The sequence below is a fragment of the Macaca thibetana genome, chromosome 11, assembly GCF_024542745.1.
Source record: "Macaca thibetana thibetana isolate TM-01 chromosome 11, ASM2454274v1, whole genome shotgun sequence".
In the NCBI taxonomy this organism is placed as follows: domain Eukaryota; kingdom Metazoa; phylum Chordata; class Mammalia; order Primates; family Cercopithecidae; genus Macaca; species Macaca thibetana.
The window spans coordinates 61,448,686-61,464,751 of NC_065588.1; the positions used below are offsets into that span (position 1 = coordinate 61,448,686).

A 16,066-nucleotide genomic window follows, 5' to 3' on the forward strand; every position below is an offset into this window, starting at 1 on the left:
GGAAATTGGTTACAGTAAAATATTTACGTCTAGATAGATACCACCATCGCTTTCCCCAGGCTCTCACTTCCAACACTCCATTGAAGCCATCAAATAAACATATGAACTCTATGTCTCATCTTCGTCTTCGGACTGGCCTGACCAATTCTCAAGGAAGTTCCTGAAAAGATTTCCTTCCATTTCTAAGACTGTTACTTACAATAGGAAAATTCCTGTTTGGCTTTTTGTCTTCCTTTTTAAGTGCTTTTTGTATGTAATATTTTTATTGATGAATACATCTCTGAACGTTCCAGAAGTCTTAAGGTTCCAAAGGGATTTAGCAGTGAGGCAGCAATGCTGAGTAGGTAGGATAATTATTTCATTCAGTTTTTGGAGCTCAGTTAAGCCAATGCATTTAAAGTTTTGCATGAGGAACATTGACTTTATTAAGCATTTTCAGATGTGGTGGTTGTATTTTTGCACCAAGAAGTGTTTGGATAACCACACAAAAGCATGATGAAAAGGCTTCTTGTAGTCCCATACTTTCTTGTGAACTAATGTTGTGAATTTTTGTATGCAGTCACCTGCATAGTTCCTACAGGCTAATGTGGTAAAACTGTTGATTTCCCAATTTAACCTTAGGTTTCTGTTGCTTATAAGTGATTCATTTGCTACAGCTGGAATATGGGAAAATTAATTTGGGCTTAGTGGTTACAAATATGTGTAAGTGGATGTATATGTACTTAAACTGGCTTTGTATATATGTATAAATGCTGGTGGTGGTGAAAGTAGTCTTGTTTTGTGAAGATGTCTGCATTAAAGCAGTAAAATAAGCTTTCTATTTTATTCATAATCTAATGTGTGTGTATATATGTATGTGTATATGTGTGTGTATATATATAGATGTGTATATATACACACACACAGATATACACATATGGCTGTACTTTTGCATAGATCAAACAGCCAAACACCTGGAAGTATTAGATACAAGTTTAAAATATCTTTTATAGGTTTTATATAAAAATGTCTGAGTATGATTTTGTGTGAAAGTTCTGATACCAGTTGTAATAGATTTAAATTTATGTGAGCAATAAAGAAGAAATTGGCAGATATTGGAAAAATATTTTGTGAAAAGCTGTATTTATTATAGATACCAGGGCTGTGACATAGTACCATTGGGATTAAGTCATTTTCCCAATCTATTTATAATTTAATGATATGTTAGTGCCTCTGTTGTATGTCAAGTTTAAAGCAGGGCACATTGTTGCAGCAGAATGTGTATTTGACAAATTATACTTGCAATTTTGGGTCATGAAAGTTTGCAGTATAGTAAATGCACGATTGACCGTTGCTTTGTGCCTCAGTATTTAGTTTGTTTCAGTAAACTTACTTTATTACTGTTTATGATTTCAGATAAAAATAGTTGCTGAGTAAATTTTACTTGTAATCTACAATTGGCTTTTTTAAAATAACCTGTTGATATATAATTGTCAGTCCAAATGAATATGTGAAGCAGCTGGAATTGTACCAATTTTGGTTTTATTTAAAGCTCAGTTTCCTTTTCGTTTTATTGTATGCGTTGGGTTTGCAGCATGAACTTGCACAGATAATGCACGTTTTCTGGCTAAGTAAACATGATGCACACTATTCTGTAACAGAAAGCCCTATTGTGCCTTACCTATGTGCTTTTGTGGGCACCTTGTTTATGAAGAATAAAAAATGATTTGTTATCTGAAGAGAATAAATTTTAAATTCTCAGTTTATGTCTCAGATGCTAACGTGTGAAAATATAAATATATATAATATATAAAGTAACCAATCTTCCTGTATTTTATGTGCATCTTAGTGATTTATCTGAGTTTAGTGACCCCCATCTTGTAACCTGTTGCAAGAGTGAATGTAAAAAATAGTTGTGGCATTTTAAAAGGTCGCCTTTGATGCAGATGCATCTTTTTCTTGCTTCTAAAACATATTTCATGTAAACATTGTACATTTATTATTGTAATATATACTATTATGCAACTTATTTTACCTGAAACTGTTAAGCCGACCAAGATCCCTCCCTGCAAGACAGATGGGAATGTGTATAATAACTAGGTATTTGAGAAGTTCTGAAGTTTGATGTAATCTGTTACTTGTCCTGTTAAAAAAAAGGAAAAAATTCTAATTAAAAATTTATTAGTTTTTTTTTTATGTGTCTTGGCTTTTTAAAAACTTTTTAAGTGCCCTGTGTCTGTATTTATTTTTTACCCTTGAAAATAGGTGTCTTTAGTTTAAATCAGTTTGACAGTCTATGAATATTTGTGCTTATAAAGATGAATGAAGACCATAAAGTTAATTTTAACTACCCATCCCCTTAGCATTTTAGTTTTTCTCATGAAAATGTCTTCATCCAACTTTCAAGTATTTGAACCAAAATGGGGCAAGAATGTCAATCAGCTGCATCACAAAGCATTAGTTCTGCTAGATACTTTTTCAAGCAAGACTTTCTTTAAAAGGAAGCATTTCTTTTTCTTTTAACATTCTGGCTTGAATTCTATTGCATTATAAACTATTAACAAACAGTTCATAGGCTAGTTAGTTACTTTAGCATTGGTTTAGACTTTTTGATATGTTAAGTAAAAAGAAGACTAGATTAGTCAGTCATGTGGTACACTTATTGATTACTAACAAATACCAAGTACTATTACGCGTTAGGGATACAAAGATGAAAAACACATGACCCAGTCCTCAAGATGGTCACAGTCTAGAGGACGAACACAGAGCAGATAAAAGATAATGTGGACAATACAGTGAGAGCGAAACAGGCAGAGGAATTCTGCGAGTAAAGAAAGGCACCTTATGCATCTTAATATAGAGAGAAGACTTCAGGGCAGGTGAGGCAACAACTGAGCCCTATTTTCATTCAGTTGAACACTCTTAATTAGTATAGATACAATTAATTATAGTTAGTATACAATTACTATAGATACAATGATAAAATTTCCCTTCTGTTACTGTGGTGAGCTCATGAAAAGCAATGTGATCTGTGTAATTATAAAATCAATACTCATGTAGATTCATGAATATCTTGTGAATATTGAAGGCTGATGTTGGATTTTGTTATATTTTCCTTGTATTCACAGTTTGAATGGTAAGTTATGATTTCCAAGTGAACTGTGTTTTGATGTGTCGTGTGCCCAGAACATTTCCTTTAATAAGATTTATCTTGCAGTTCTTCCTCCCTGCTCCTCTTGACATCACATTATTGTAAGTCCCCTCCATGGCATTTTTGCCTTTTTTTTCCCCTAGAGTTACCTTGGCAAGTCACTTTTTCCAGCTGACTCATACAGGGTGCTAAATCAAGCAGAATTTTGGCAATCACTCTTTTGGGAAGGATGCGGAAGAACAGATACTTAAGAACTGAGATGATTAGGAACCAGAGTTGTGCTTTAAATAAACTGAATGTCCAGAATGCTCTTGACCTTTAAGCCCCATTGGTTAAACTTTATGACTAGAAATGCATTCTCATGGTGGTTTTCTATGCCTGAGAACCTCTACTAGGGGTAACAGGATAGACACATTTTATTGATTCTTAGATTTTAAAACCAGCAGAGCCTGTGTAACTCAGATTTACTTTTTCTTTCATGGGTAGACACTGGAGACCTGAGAATGCTCCTGAAACTGGAAAGAGGGCAATATAGGTATAGAGAGCACATGAACAAATATTGATGAGAAACAACCCAGTTTATGCACAAACTAAAAGCAGAACTGGGTGTGTTGGCTCATGTGTGTAATCCCAACTAGTTGAGGGGCTGAGACGGGAGGATCACTTGAGGCCAGGAGTTTAAGACTAGCCTTGGGCAACATTTAGACCCATCTCTAAATGAGAAAAAGAGTTAGCTGGGCGTGGTGGCTCACACTTCCTAGTCCCCATCTACTTGGGAGGCTGAGGTGGGAGGGTTGCTTGAGCCCACAAGTTCGATGCTGCAGTAAGCTATGATCATGCCACTGCGTCCAGCTTGAGTGACAGAATGAGACCCCATATCTAAATAAAATAAATCAGCTGGGCACAGTGGTACAGGCCTATAATCTTAGCACTTTGGGAGGCCGAGGTGGGCGGATAACTTGAGGCCAGGATTTCAAGACCAGCCTGGCCGACATGGTGAAACCCCGTCTCTACTACAAATACAAAAAAAAAAAAAAATTAGCCAGGCATGGTGGCACGCACCTGTAGTCCCAGCTACTCAGGAGGTTCAGGCATGAGAATTGCTTGAATGTGGGAGGTGGAGGTTGCAGTGAGCCAAGATCACACTACTTCACTCCAGCCTTGGTGAGCAAGACTCACTCGAAACCAAAAAACAAAACCGTAAGCAGTTTCTTATGACTGAATCACTAAGCTTAAGGACATAAATAGATAAGAGGGGTAGGCAATGGTTACACCATGGAAGTCTTTGTAGGTCACATGAAGATTGGATGTTGGATATTAAGGGGAGTTTAGGTGAGAAATGGATGATATGGATTTATTGACATGAAAAATAGAGAAAAGATTTGAAGAATAAGAAAATGGGAAAGACTTGATTAATTATTGAGAGAGAAACTGGTATCTAATTATTTAGCATGGGAAATCTAAAATCCCAACATTTTAAGGAACAGATTGGATAGGAAAAATGATAAATTGGGGTTTTGGCTATGTTGAGTTTGACCTGCCTACAAAACATTTAGGTGGTTGTTTCTAGCAAGTGAAGGGGGATCTACATTTCTGAGATATTTTGAGAACTGTCTGAGGGAGGTACAATTTGGGAGTTAGAACCATGACCTTGGGTTAGATGACCTAGCGAGTCCAAATGGTTAATCCCATTTCTGCCATACTTACCTGTGTGGCCCTTAGATGGGGATTGGGAATGGGGTGAAGTAGAAAGGAAAATTTGAACTAAATTAAGAAGGTAGAATTTGAGAAAGTGTTTCAATGATGTGAAGTTAAAGTGTAATCTAATATGACCATCACATTTCTGGTTTGGGTAGCTGGTTGGCTGGTGATGACATTCCCCAAATTATAGATTACAATTGTCCCATGGTATCTGCAGGGGATTGGTTTCAGGACCCCTGTGGACACTAAAATCCACAGATGCTCAAATCCCATATATATAAAATGGCATAATATTTGCATTCAGTCTACTCATACCCTTCCATGTACTTTAAATCATCTCTAGATTATTTTTAATACCTAATACCGTGTTATTGCTATCTAAATAGTTGTTATACTGTATTTTTATTATTTACTTTTTTTTGAATATTTTCTGTCTGCAGTTTGTTTAATCCACAGATTTAGAGCTTGTGGATACACAGGGCTGACTGCACTAGAGGAGGGGAGCAGGAAGCCAGTTATGGTGCTAGATAAGATGTCCTATAATTGACAAAATAAGGCAAAATGATCCCTCTGACTTCTCTTTGTCTACTGCAGAACATTGTTGGAGGAAGGGCAAAAGGGGACTGTCTTTGAGAATCTCTCCTCTCCGCAAAACAGAATTAACTTTTAAAATGTTCTGCCATTGTCTGTGATTGTTTGATATTGATTATAAATTTTCCTAGTTTGTAGAAAAATGAGATTTTGTATAGGTCTAGAAACCTGCGGCTGTCAAAAGAAGGAATACATGCTAAAGTTGACTTTTGTCAACTGTTAAGAACAGTTTTGAACTGTTCTTAAATGGTTTATCTTACACTCAAAACTAGAAATTTGTTTGAGGCTTTATGTTAGACAGCCTGTGTAACTGTAATCAAGTAATTTGGCCTGAAAACCTTTTTCTTTTTCTTCTTTTTTGTTTTTTTGGTGACTTCATTTTGTTGAAGTGATTTAAAAATACAGCTTTTAAAGGGCAGTACTATTTTTATAGTTCCAAATGTTGCCATACTTCTCTTGACAAAAAAAAAAAAAAAAAAACACTAATGTGGAATTTTGAAATCTCAGTGACTATTTCCTACTAAATAATAGTGAAATTCAAGTTGGATTTCAAGGCCTGCCTTTATCTAGACAGGTGCTATTTCAAAGAAATATGTCAGTTGTGTAATTAATAGTTTTCTAATGGCCACACTAAAAAAAGTATAAAATGGGTAAAATTAATTTTAGTATGTTTAACCTTATATATTCAAATTATCTGAACCTGTCTTTAAAAATGTTATTTTACATACTTCAAAAATCTGGAGTATATATTATAGCTAAGGTGACCCTGGGATATATGACTTAAGTGCTAAAACCTATACAGTGGGCAACTTTATTTACAGCCTATCTTAATCCAGATTTGACATTTTAATTGGAAATACTTGATCTATATTGAGATATCATAAAATCTACAGTTGAAACAGTAGATTCACATACCCAAGTTCTTCCCAAATACTTAAAAGTTTTAAAATTTAAATTCAAATTTAAATTAATTTGAATTAATCAAATTAAAACTTGAGTCCTTCAGTTGTACTACCCACATGTAGCCAATAGCCACATGTAGACAGTGGCTACCATGAGTACAAGTCTAAACCAACCTGTACCTTTCTAGCCAAATCCCAGTCCTCATCCATCTACCTGTGCTCCAGTCGAACTAAACTGCTTGCCTGTCTTCTATATACCTAACTTTTACTTGATTCTGCCTTTTCTGATGTTGCTCTCTGGCTTTACTGATAATTATCCTATTATGCCTCCTTCACTTAACTTTCTCCAGCCACACTGGTTTTCTATGTCTCCTGTATACTTCCTATCTACAGGGCCTTCACACTTGCTGATCTCTGCCTGTAACATTATTTCCCTGGGACCAGATCTTTGAATGGCCTGCTCCTCCTTATTCAGGTTTCAGCTCACATCTCTTCATAGAGATCTTCTCTGGCCTTTCTCTTTTAAATTGCTGTTTTATTTTCTTATTAATATCTGAAAGTATCTTATATGTTTGTTACCTATATCCCTTGCTACAATATCAATCCCCATAAGAATAGGGAGTCTTATTTTTGTGGTGTTTGCTTGATTTTTAGGTCCCCAAATAGTGTCTGGCTGAAATTAGGTGCTCAGTATATATTTTTTGAATCAACCCATACACTTTATTCTGTTACTCTGCATCTAAGATTAAGTTTGTGTTTTGATTCTAGGGAGTTCAATATAACTTTCAGGGACCTAATTTCTTCTTAAGTAGTGCTTTAGCAGAATCCCACAGATTTTGATGTGTTGTATTTTCATTTGCATTCAGTCCAGAATACATTCTAATTCCCTTTTGAGTTCTTCTTTGCCCCCTGGGTTATTTAGGAATGTGTTATTTAGTTTCCTGATACTCGAGGATTTTCCAGGTAACTTTACTTACACTTTTGATTTCTAATTTTATTCCTTTAGCATCCATTGAATGATTTGAATCCTTTTAAGGCTGAGACTTACTTTATGGTCCACAACACAAACTTTCCATAAAAATTCTATGTGTACTTGAAAAAGAGTGCTTTCTGCTGTTATTTGGTGGGCTGTTTTATAAATGTAAATTTGATGAAGTTGTTTGATAGTATTATTCAAGTCTTCTGTATTCTTACTAATTTTTCATCTACCTGATAATTATTGAGAAGGATTATTGAAATCTCTAACTATAATTGGGAATTTGCCTGTTTCTTGCAGTTCTGACGGTTTTGCTGCATGTATTGCAAAGCTCTCTTATTATGTATATAAATAATCAGGGTTATTATATTCTCTGTGTTTTGACTCCTTTATGGAAGTGATCTTTATCCCGGATAATATTCTCTGCTCTGAAATCTACTTTGATATTAAGATAGCCACTCTAGCTTTCTTTTGATAAGTGGTAGAAGGGTATATCTTTTTTTCATTTATTTTAAACTTATTCATATCTTTATATTTAAACTATGTTTCTTGTAGGCAGTATTTAATTAGATCCTTTTAAAAGATCTGGTCTGATAATCACTCAATCTCTGCCTTTTAATTGGAGTATATACAGCATTTACATTTAACATTTAATGTGATTATTCATTGGTTAAGTTTCAGTCTGTCATTTTGCTGTTTATTTTTTATTTGTCTCATCTGTAGTTTTCTTTTCCTTTTTTCCTACCTCTTTTGCACTGTAGGTGAAATTAGTCTCTTTCTGAATGCGAAATTAGTCTTCCTCCTAAGAGTTGTGGACTGGCTTCGTACAGTGGCTCATGCTTGTAATCTGAACACTTTGGGAGACTGAGGCAGGAGGATCACTTGAGCTCAGGAGTTCAAGATCAGCTTGGGGAACATAGTGAGACCTTGTCTCTACTTAAAAAAGAAAAAAATTAACCGGGCATGGTGGCGTGTTTCTGTAGTCTCAGCTATCTGGGAGGCTGAAGCAGGAGGATCACTTGAGCCCGGGAGATAGAGGGTGCAGTAAGCTATGATTGTGCAACTGCACTACAGCCTCGGTGACAGAGCAAGACTCTGTCTCAAAAAAAAAAAAAAAAAAAAAGCTGTGGCCATTAGCTTGAAATTTCGACATAGATTTGTGGAAAAGATTCTTGCAGCATTTGGTTTTTGATCACAAGTTTGGATGATAGTTTTTAAAAAAAAACACCTTAGTATGCATATGGGCACAAAGGTTGATTAAAGGGTGATAATGAAATACAGAGAGATGGTTTTGGGGATGCACTGCTCCTACAAGGGGCTCTGTAGAGTTAGTAAGGGGAGTTAGTTGTTAGACTTCCTTACTCCATCATCACTCCATTTTTTTAGTCCCTCTTTCATATTTTCCATCTCTTTGTCTTTCTGTACAACATACTGAGAAACTTCTTCACATCCATTTGTGAGTACACTAATTTTATGTTCAGCTGGGTTTAATCAACTCATAAATAGAATTTTAAAAATTTGTCTTTATGAGATATATTAGGTGTATTTATCTCAACTTTATTGAGATATAAGTCACGTATCATACAGTTCATCCATTTAAAGTGTATAACTTAGTAGTTTTTAGTGTATTCACAGAATTGTGTAACCAGCACCACAATCAGTTTTAGAATATTATCATCACCCCAAGAAACTTTACACCTCTTAACCATCACTCCCAATCCTCTTAACCCTCACATTCCTAGGCAACAACTAATCTTTCTGTGTCCTCATATTTTCCTATTCTGAACATTTCATATAAACGTAATCATACAATATGTGGTCCCTTGTGGCCAACTTCTTTCACTTAGAGTAATGTCAGGGTTCATCCATGTTGTAGCATGTATCAGTACTTTATTGCTTTTTATAGCTGAATAATATGTATAGATACACCATATTTTATTTATGTGTTGTTAGTTGATGAACATTTGGGTTATTGCCACTTTTTGGTTATTATGAAGAATGGTGGTATGACCATTCATATACTAGTTCTCAAATAGATACAGGTTTTCATTTATCTTGGGTATAAGTAGGAGTGGAAGTGAAGGTTGTGGCAACCCACAAGTCATATGGTAACTCTATGATTAACATTTTGAGGAACTGTCAGGCTGTTTTCCAAAGCAGCTGTACCATTTTACATTCTCACCAGCAGTGTATGAAGGTTCCAGTTTCTTCTCACACTCTTCAATACTGATGATCTTTTTTAAAACCATCCTAGTTGGTATGAAATGGTGTCTTAGTGTTGCTTTGATTTGCATTTTCCCTGCTGGCTTGTGATGTTGGGCATGTTTTATGTGCATATTGGCATTTATATATCTTCTTTGGAGAAATACCTATTCAGATCATTTGCCCATTTTTAATTGGGGTATAGCCTTCATTACTGTGTTGTAAGAGTTCTTTAAATGTTGTAGATCACAAGTCCCCTATCAGATTTCGATGTACAAATATTTTCTCTTATTTGTGGGCTCTTTACTCGCTTGATGATGTCTTTTATAGGACAAATGTTTTAAATTTTGATAAAGTCCAATTTATTTTTTGTTGTTGCTTGTGGTTTGAGTATTTAAGAAACCATTGCCTAATCCAAGGTTATAATGATTTACACCTATGTTTTCTTCTAAAAGTTCTATTGCTTTTCCTTTTACATTTAGGACTTTGATCCATTTTGAGTTAATTTTTTAATATTGTGTGAGGTAGTAGTCCAACTTCATTTTTCTGTATGTGGGTATCCATTTGTGACATCCCATGAGATATCCCAGCACTGAGCTATCTGTTGAAAAGACTGTTCCTTACCCAACTGAATTGTCTTGTCACCCTTGTCAAAAATCTACTGATTGTAAATGTGAAGGTTTATTTCTGGAATCTCAATTATATTTTATTGATTTATATGTCCATCCTTATGCTAATACCACACTGTCTTGATTACTGTAGCTTTCTAGCAAGTTTTTAAATCAAGAAGTGTGAGTCCTTCAACTTTGTTTTTCTTTGTCAAGATCGTGTTGACTATTCTGGATCCTTCAATTTCCTAATAATTTTGGTGGGATATGCTTCAATTATTGCAAAAAAGCCAGCTGGCATTTTGACAAATTATTTGAAATCATGAAACGATAATTTTCAGTTTATGTTTGATTTCTGCTCTATAATCAAAGAATCATTTTGCATAATATCCCAGGCTTCATTTTGAAAACGGGCTCTTCCTGTGGTCATTTTTGTTGTTGTTTGTTTGTTTTTGAGACGGTTTTGCTCTGTCGATCAGGCTGTAGTGCAGTGGTGTGATCTTGGCTCACTGCAACCTCTGTCTCCTGGGCTCAAGCAATCCTCTTACCTCAGCCTCCTGAGTAGCTGGGACCACAAATGTGTGCCATCATGCATGGCTAAGTTTTTTTATTTTTTTAGAGACGAGGTCTCTCCACGTTGCCCAGGCTTGTCTCGGATTCCTGGGCTTAAGTGATCCACCCACCACAGCTGCTCAAAGTGCTGGGATTACAGGCCTGAGCCACTGTGTCTGACTTCCTTGTCATTGTTTTTTATCATTTCCAACTTTTTTTTAATTGCTAACTGGACAGACCCTGATACATTTCTGGTAATGCTTGTAATTTGAGCAGTTTTAAGTCATTTTTATTGACTTTGTGAAATCCTCCAAATTTTGAGAAGTTTGCTAGTTCACTTTTTAGTGGAGTTTCATTGAACTTATATTGTGTTTTTAATGACAATCTGCAAGACACTGACATAGACATTAATATAATGGGCAGAAATAGATCATACTGTGAAGCAGACAAGGATATGCAAGGAGGCACTGACTTTTTAAAGGGCACTTTTGTAAGAGAGTATTTTATGTTGTAATTCCACAAATAACCATATAACCTCCATGTGAGGTTATATAGTTGATAAACACTTGAATTATGAAGATACTCTAGTATGTAAGAATTTAGTATATGATAAAGGTGGCTTTTAAAATTAGTGAGAAAAGTGAATCATTCAATAAAAGTAAAAAAAAAAAAAAAAAAAAAAAAAATTAAGAGGAAAGTTAGAGCCCTAATGTTACTATTGCCAGGGCCTATGGCTCCGGCAACTGTTTCCTTAGAAGAGGCACAGGCTCTTTGGCTTGTAATAACTTAGAAGATCTTAATGAATTGATACTTCCACACGGAGAGTCACTCAATTTCCTCATACAAACTTGACTGACAGAGGATATCTTTCACAAAGATTTCCTATGTCCCAATAATACAACAAATATTTAGTTGTATTCTTGAAATTCAGGCTCTTCTCCTTAGCAGGCTTCTCTCCTTACAGGACAAATGGACAAAAGGACAATGGTTTCCTGATGCTTATTTTATTCAGGATTCTCATTTTGTTTGATAATCTCCACTGGGCTCTTCTATACCACTACCAGCATTTGATTAACAGAACCCAGTAACATATCAGTGAAACAGGGATCCTATTAGGAACATGTAAGTAACAGAACTATTCTGGAACACAATGTCCCAACTGGTATGCCATGAATGCGTTACAGATTTGCCCAAATATTAGCTTTAGAGTGGTGGCAGGACTTGGGATAGTGGAGCTCAAGGCCTAGTTGCCTCCAGCAGGTTGTAAGCAGCTTCCTTTATTGAACCAATGCATGGTACAATTATTATCCTTTTCTTTGAGTGCCATTAAAGTTTAAAACAAGGTGGGAAAGCACTGTTCTAAGCAATTAGCTGGGAACAAGGAGAACATGAATAATACCATTAGGCAAACACAGTCATTTGGTTTAGGGAAGAGTATCACAGATTTCAGCAGAGAATGGATGAGGAAGCAAGTTAGATTTTTTTCTGACTCTTAATCACTTCGATTCTATTTTCGTATTAGACTGTATATCATTAATATGATATGTATATTAGTAACAAACTTTTGCAACTTTTATTTGTTAATACTCCTCTACATATACCCAGGTAAGTTCCAGTAGAAATAAAGACTTGAGAAATAGTCATAAAATAAGCAAAAGAAAAATTAGAGGAAAACATTTGATATAGGTCTAAGCACAGAGATCAAGAGATGATAAAGAAAAATGTTACATGTTTGGTTGTACTAAAAGTTGTTTCCCATTCTGTAGGTTGTCTGTTCGTGCTGACTATAGTTTCTTTTGCTGTTCAGAAGCTCTTAGTTTAATTAGATCCCATTTGTCAATTTTCGCTTTTGTTGCAATTGCTTTTGACATTTTCGTCATGAAATCTTTGCTCTTGTTTGTGTCCTGAATGACATTGCCTAGATTTTCTTCTAGGGTTTTTATAGTTTGGAGTTTTACATTTAAGTCTTTAATCCATCTTGACTTAATTTTTATATAAGGCATAAGGAAGAGATCCAGTTTCAATTTTCTGCATATGGCTAGCCAGTTTTCCCAGCACCATTTATTAAATAGAGAATCCTTTATCCATTGCTTGTTTTTGTCAGGTTTGTCTATATTTTTACCTAATGCTGAATAATAATTGAAATTTAATTTAATTTAATTTAATTTAATTTAATTTAATTTTTTGAGACAGAGTCTCGTTCCGTGGCCCAGGCTGGAGTACAGTGGCGTGATCTCCGCTCACTGCAAGCTCCGCCTCCCGGGTTTACGCCATTCTCCTGCCTCAGCCTTCCAAGTAGCTGGGACTACAGGCGCCGGCCACCACCCTAGACTATAATTTTTTGTATTTTTAGTAGCGACGGGGTTTCACCATGTTAGCCAGGATGGTCTCGATCTCCTGACCTCATGATCTGCCCACCTCGGCCTCCCAAAGTGCTAGGATTACAGGCGTGAGCCACCGCGCCCGGCCCATTGCAAAAATATTATGAAAAAATATTCTAACATAGAAAGACCAATATCTCAATGAAAAGTAGTCAAATGACATCAGGAGATGAGCCACAAATGAACAACTGCAAATGGCCAATAAATACATAAAACATTCAGCCACAGAAATAAAGGCAAATTAAAGAACAATTGAGAAGGTGTTTTTTATAGGAAACTGGATAAATTTGACTTCAGTTTAGGGAAAATAGGCCCTTTACATACGGTTGGTTGTTGCGTAACGCGATGAGCATTTCTGAAGGTCAATTTGGCAATATGTAACAAAAAAAATTTTAACGTTCATACCCTTTGACCTTATATTTTAATTTTTAGGAGTCTATTCTGAAGAAATTACCAGAGATAACATGAAGATAGATGAAAATGATTTTCATCACAACTTTCTTTATATTGTGACTAAAAATTAAAAGCAACTAAATCTACAGATATGGTAATAAGTAAATAACAGATTATCATATGGAATTCTGGAAAATCATCAAAATAGTGCCTTTGAAGATTATTTAAGATGTGGAAAATAGTGTCTATCAACTGCTTAAGTTACATATACATTATATCATTCATATATATATAATTTTTTTTTTATATGTAGAGAGATAAGGTCTCATTTGGTCACCCAGGCTGGAGTACAGTGGCTCCAGGATAGCTCACTGTTGCCTCAAATTCCAGAGCTCAAACAGCCTGCCAAGTAGCTAGGACTACAGGCATGTCCACCATGCCAAGCTAATTAAAAATTTATTTTTGTAGAGACAGGATCTTGCCGCATTGCTCAGGCTGGTCTGAATTCCTGGCCTCAAGCTACCCTCCCACCTCAGCCTCCCAAATCATTGGGATTACAGGTATAAGCCACTGCACCTGGCCTCAAATATATTTCATATAAGACACTGTCAGTTGTAAGAGGCACCATTATTTTCTCTGGACCTTAAGAAAGAAAACAACAACAAAAATGACATTCAAGGTGTAGATTGTAGTAGAAGACCCTAGCATAAAGGTAGTGTCAGGGTAAATGAGAAGTAGACTTGTCTCTAGAAGGGAACCGCAAAGAAACCAACCAGTCCTTGTTCAGATTGTGGTTTCAACTGCTACTACCAGCATCATCTGAAAAGCTTAAGCAAAAAGAAAATTTAAAGTGCTCACAGGAGCAAGCTGTGGTTGCATCATCCACTGCACTCCAACCTGGGTGACAGAGAACTTGTCTCAAAAAACAAACAAAAAAAAAAGAGTAGGTTTTGGGTATATTAAGTTTGAGATATCTGTTAGACATCCAAGAGGAGCCGTAGAGCAGAAAGCCGTTGCTCAAAGGATGAGACGAGGATAGAGTTATACACTTGGGAATCACTGTGTACAGATGGAACTTAAAGCCACATAACTGGATGAGATCAACCAAGGAAATGAGGGCAGACAAAGCAGAGGAGAGTATTGAGTATTCCAACATTTCAAGATGGGAGAAGGAGGAAGAGCCAGCAAATGAGGCTAAGCTAGAGGAGCTAGTGAGGTAGAAAGATAAGGAAGTGTTTTCAGAGGGAAATGGTGTTCAATGATGTGGAAAACTTTTGACTCATCAGGAAAGATTGTTTCAGTAGGTAGCTGGTAGGTATGAGCAGGGCAGGAGAGGGTTCTCCCCGCCACATAGGCCAGGAGTGTTGGGTGACCATTAGGTGATGGTCAGGTGGTTGTTAACTATTTCTCAAAGGAATAATTGTTAAAGTAATAAGTAATAACTGCCAGGGAAAGGCAGTTTTCTAATAGATAGAAAACACCTGAGGCCAGGCTCAGTGGCTCACACCTGTAATCCCAGCACTTTGAGAAGCCAAGGTGGGCGGATCATCTGAGGTCAGGAGTTTGAGACCAGCCCGGCCACTATGGTGAAACCCCATCTGCACTAAGAAATAAAAAAAATAGCTGGGCATGATGGCACACGGCTGTAATCTCAGCTACTCGGGAGGCTGAGGCAGAATCACTTGAACCCGGGAGGTGGAGGTTGCAGTGAGCTGAGATACTACCACTGTACTCCAGCCTGGAAAACAGAATGAGACTCTATCTCAAAAAAAAAAAAAAAAAAAAAAAAGCAAAAAGCAAAAGAAAAGCACCTGAAACTGATCAGCAGCTTCCCACCAAGATCTCAGGAGTGGGGAGAAGTAACAAAAGATTCCGGAAGTATGCCAACATTTAAAACCCCAAGTCAAGAGGTCAAGGTGTGTACCTGGCTGGTATCTCAAGTTGCCTGCTTGGCCCTCTTCCAAGTGTACTTCCTTTCCTTCATTTCTTTCCTTTCCTTACTGTTCTAAAACTTTTTAATAAACTTTCACTCCTGCTCTGAAAAAAATTTAAAAACTTAAAAAAAAAAATAAATAAAGTGCTCACAGTTCATAGTTCCCTCCAGGAAGAAGAAAACATCCATCCCCCTGGCAGAAATGAACCTTAATGCAGGTAGGCAGCACTTTTCTTATTTGTAATTTTGACAACAATTTTAAGATATCATTGATTCTGAAATGTATTATTTCTACATTAGAGTTGTTAAAAGGTGAAAAATTATATGTTTAAAATAAATTGAGTGTATTCTCTACACACAATTGGAAAGAAATGCTCAAAAATTTAGCAGTGGAGACCAATCTGTTGGATTACATACGTATTTTACAAAATTTACCATGAATATTTATTACATATTTAAATGTTTACCTTAATTGAGATTCTCATAATTGTCTTTATTCTGTTTGTAAAATTTAATCTCCTCTGCTAATATATTTCGAATTACTGCCAACCTTTGGCAATTAATCTCAGACAATGAGAATTTTTATAACTTCAGCACTTCGGAAAAGGGCTATGTTTATTTTGCCTGCCATGAGTTGTTATTGTTAGCAGACATAGGAAAGGACTTCTGAAACACACCCAATCCTTCCATTGAGAGA

At 36.0% G+C, this 16,066-nt stretch overlaps 1 protein-coding gene and 1 long non-coding RNA gene across 2 annotated transcripts in view; one reads left to right on the forward strand and one right to left on the reverse strand.

Annotated features, from left to right (window-relative positions):
- The window catches only part of LEMD3 (LEM domain containing 3), a 79,027-nt gene extending 76,857 nt beyond the window's left edge, over positions 1-2,170 (forward strand). Inside the window, exon 13 of the mRNA XM_050748612.1 lies at positions 1-2,170. Within this exon, the coding sequence (XP_050604569.1) occupies positions 1-164 (164 nt within the window). The 3' untranslated portion in view covers positions 165-2,170.
- Positions 2,046-16,066, reverse strand: part of LOC126931000 (uncharacterized) — a 25,938-nt gene continuing 11,917 nt past the window's right edge. Inside the window, exon 3 of the long non-coding RNA XR_007717759.1 lies at positions 2,046-2,122. This is a non-coding gene — a long non-coding RNA (uncharacterized LOC126931000). The remainder of the gene's footprint in view (positions 2,123-16,066) is intronic.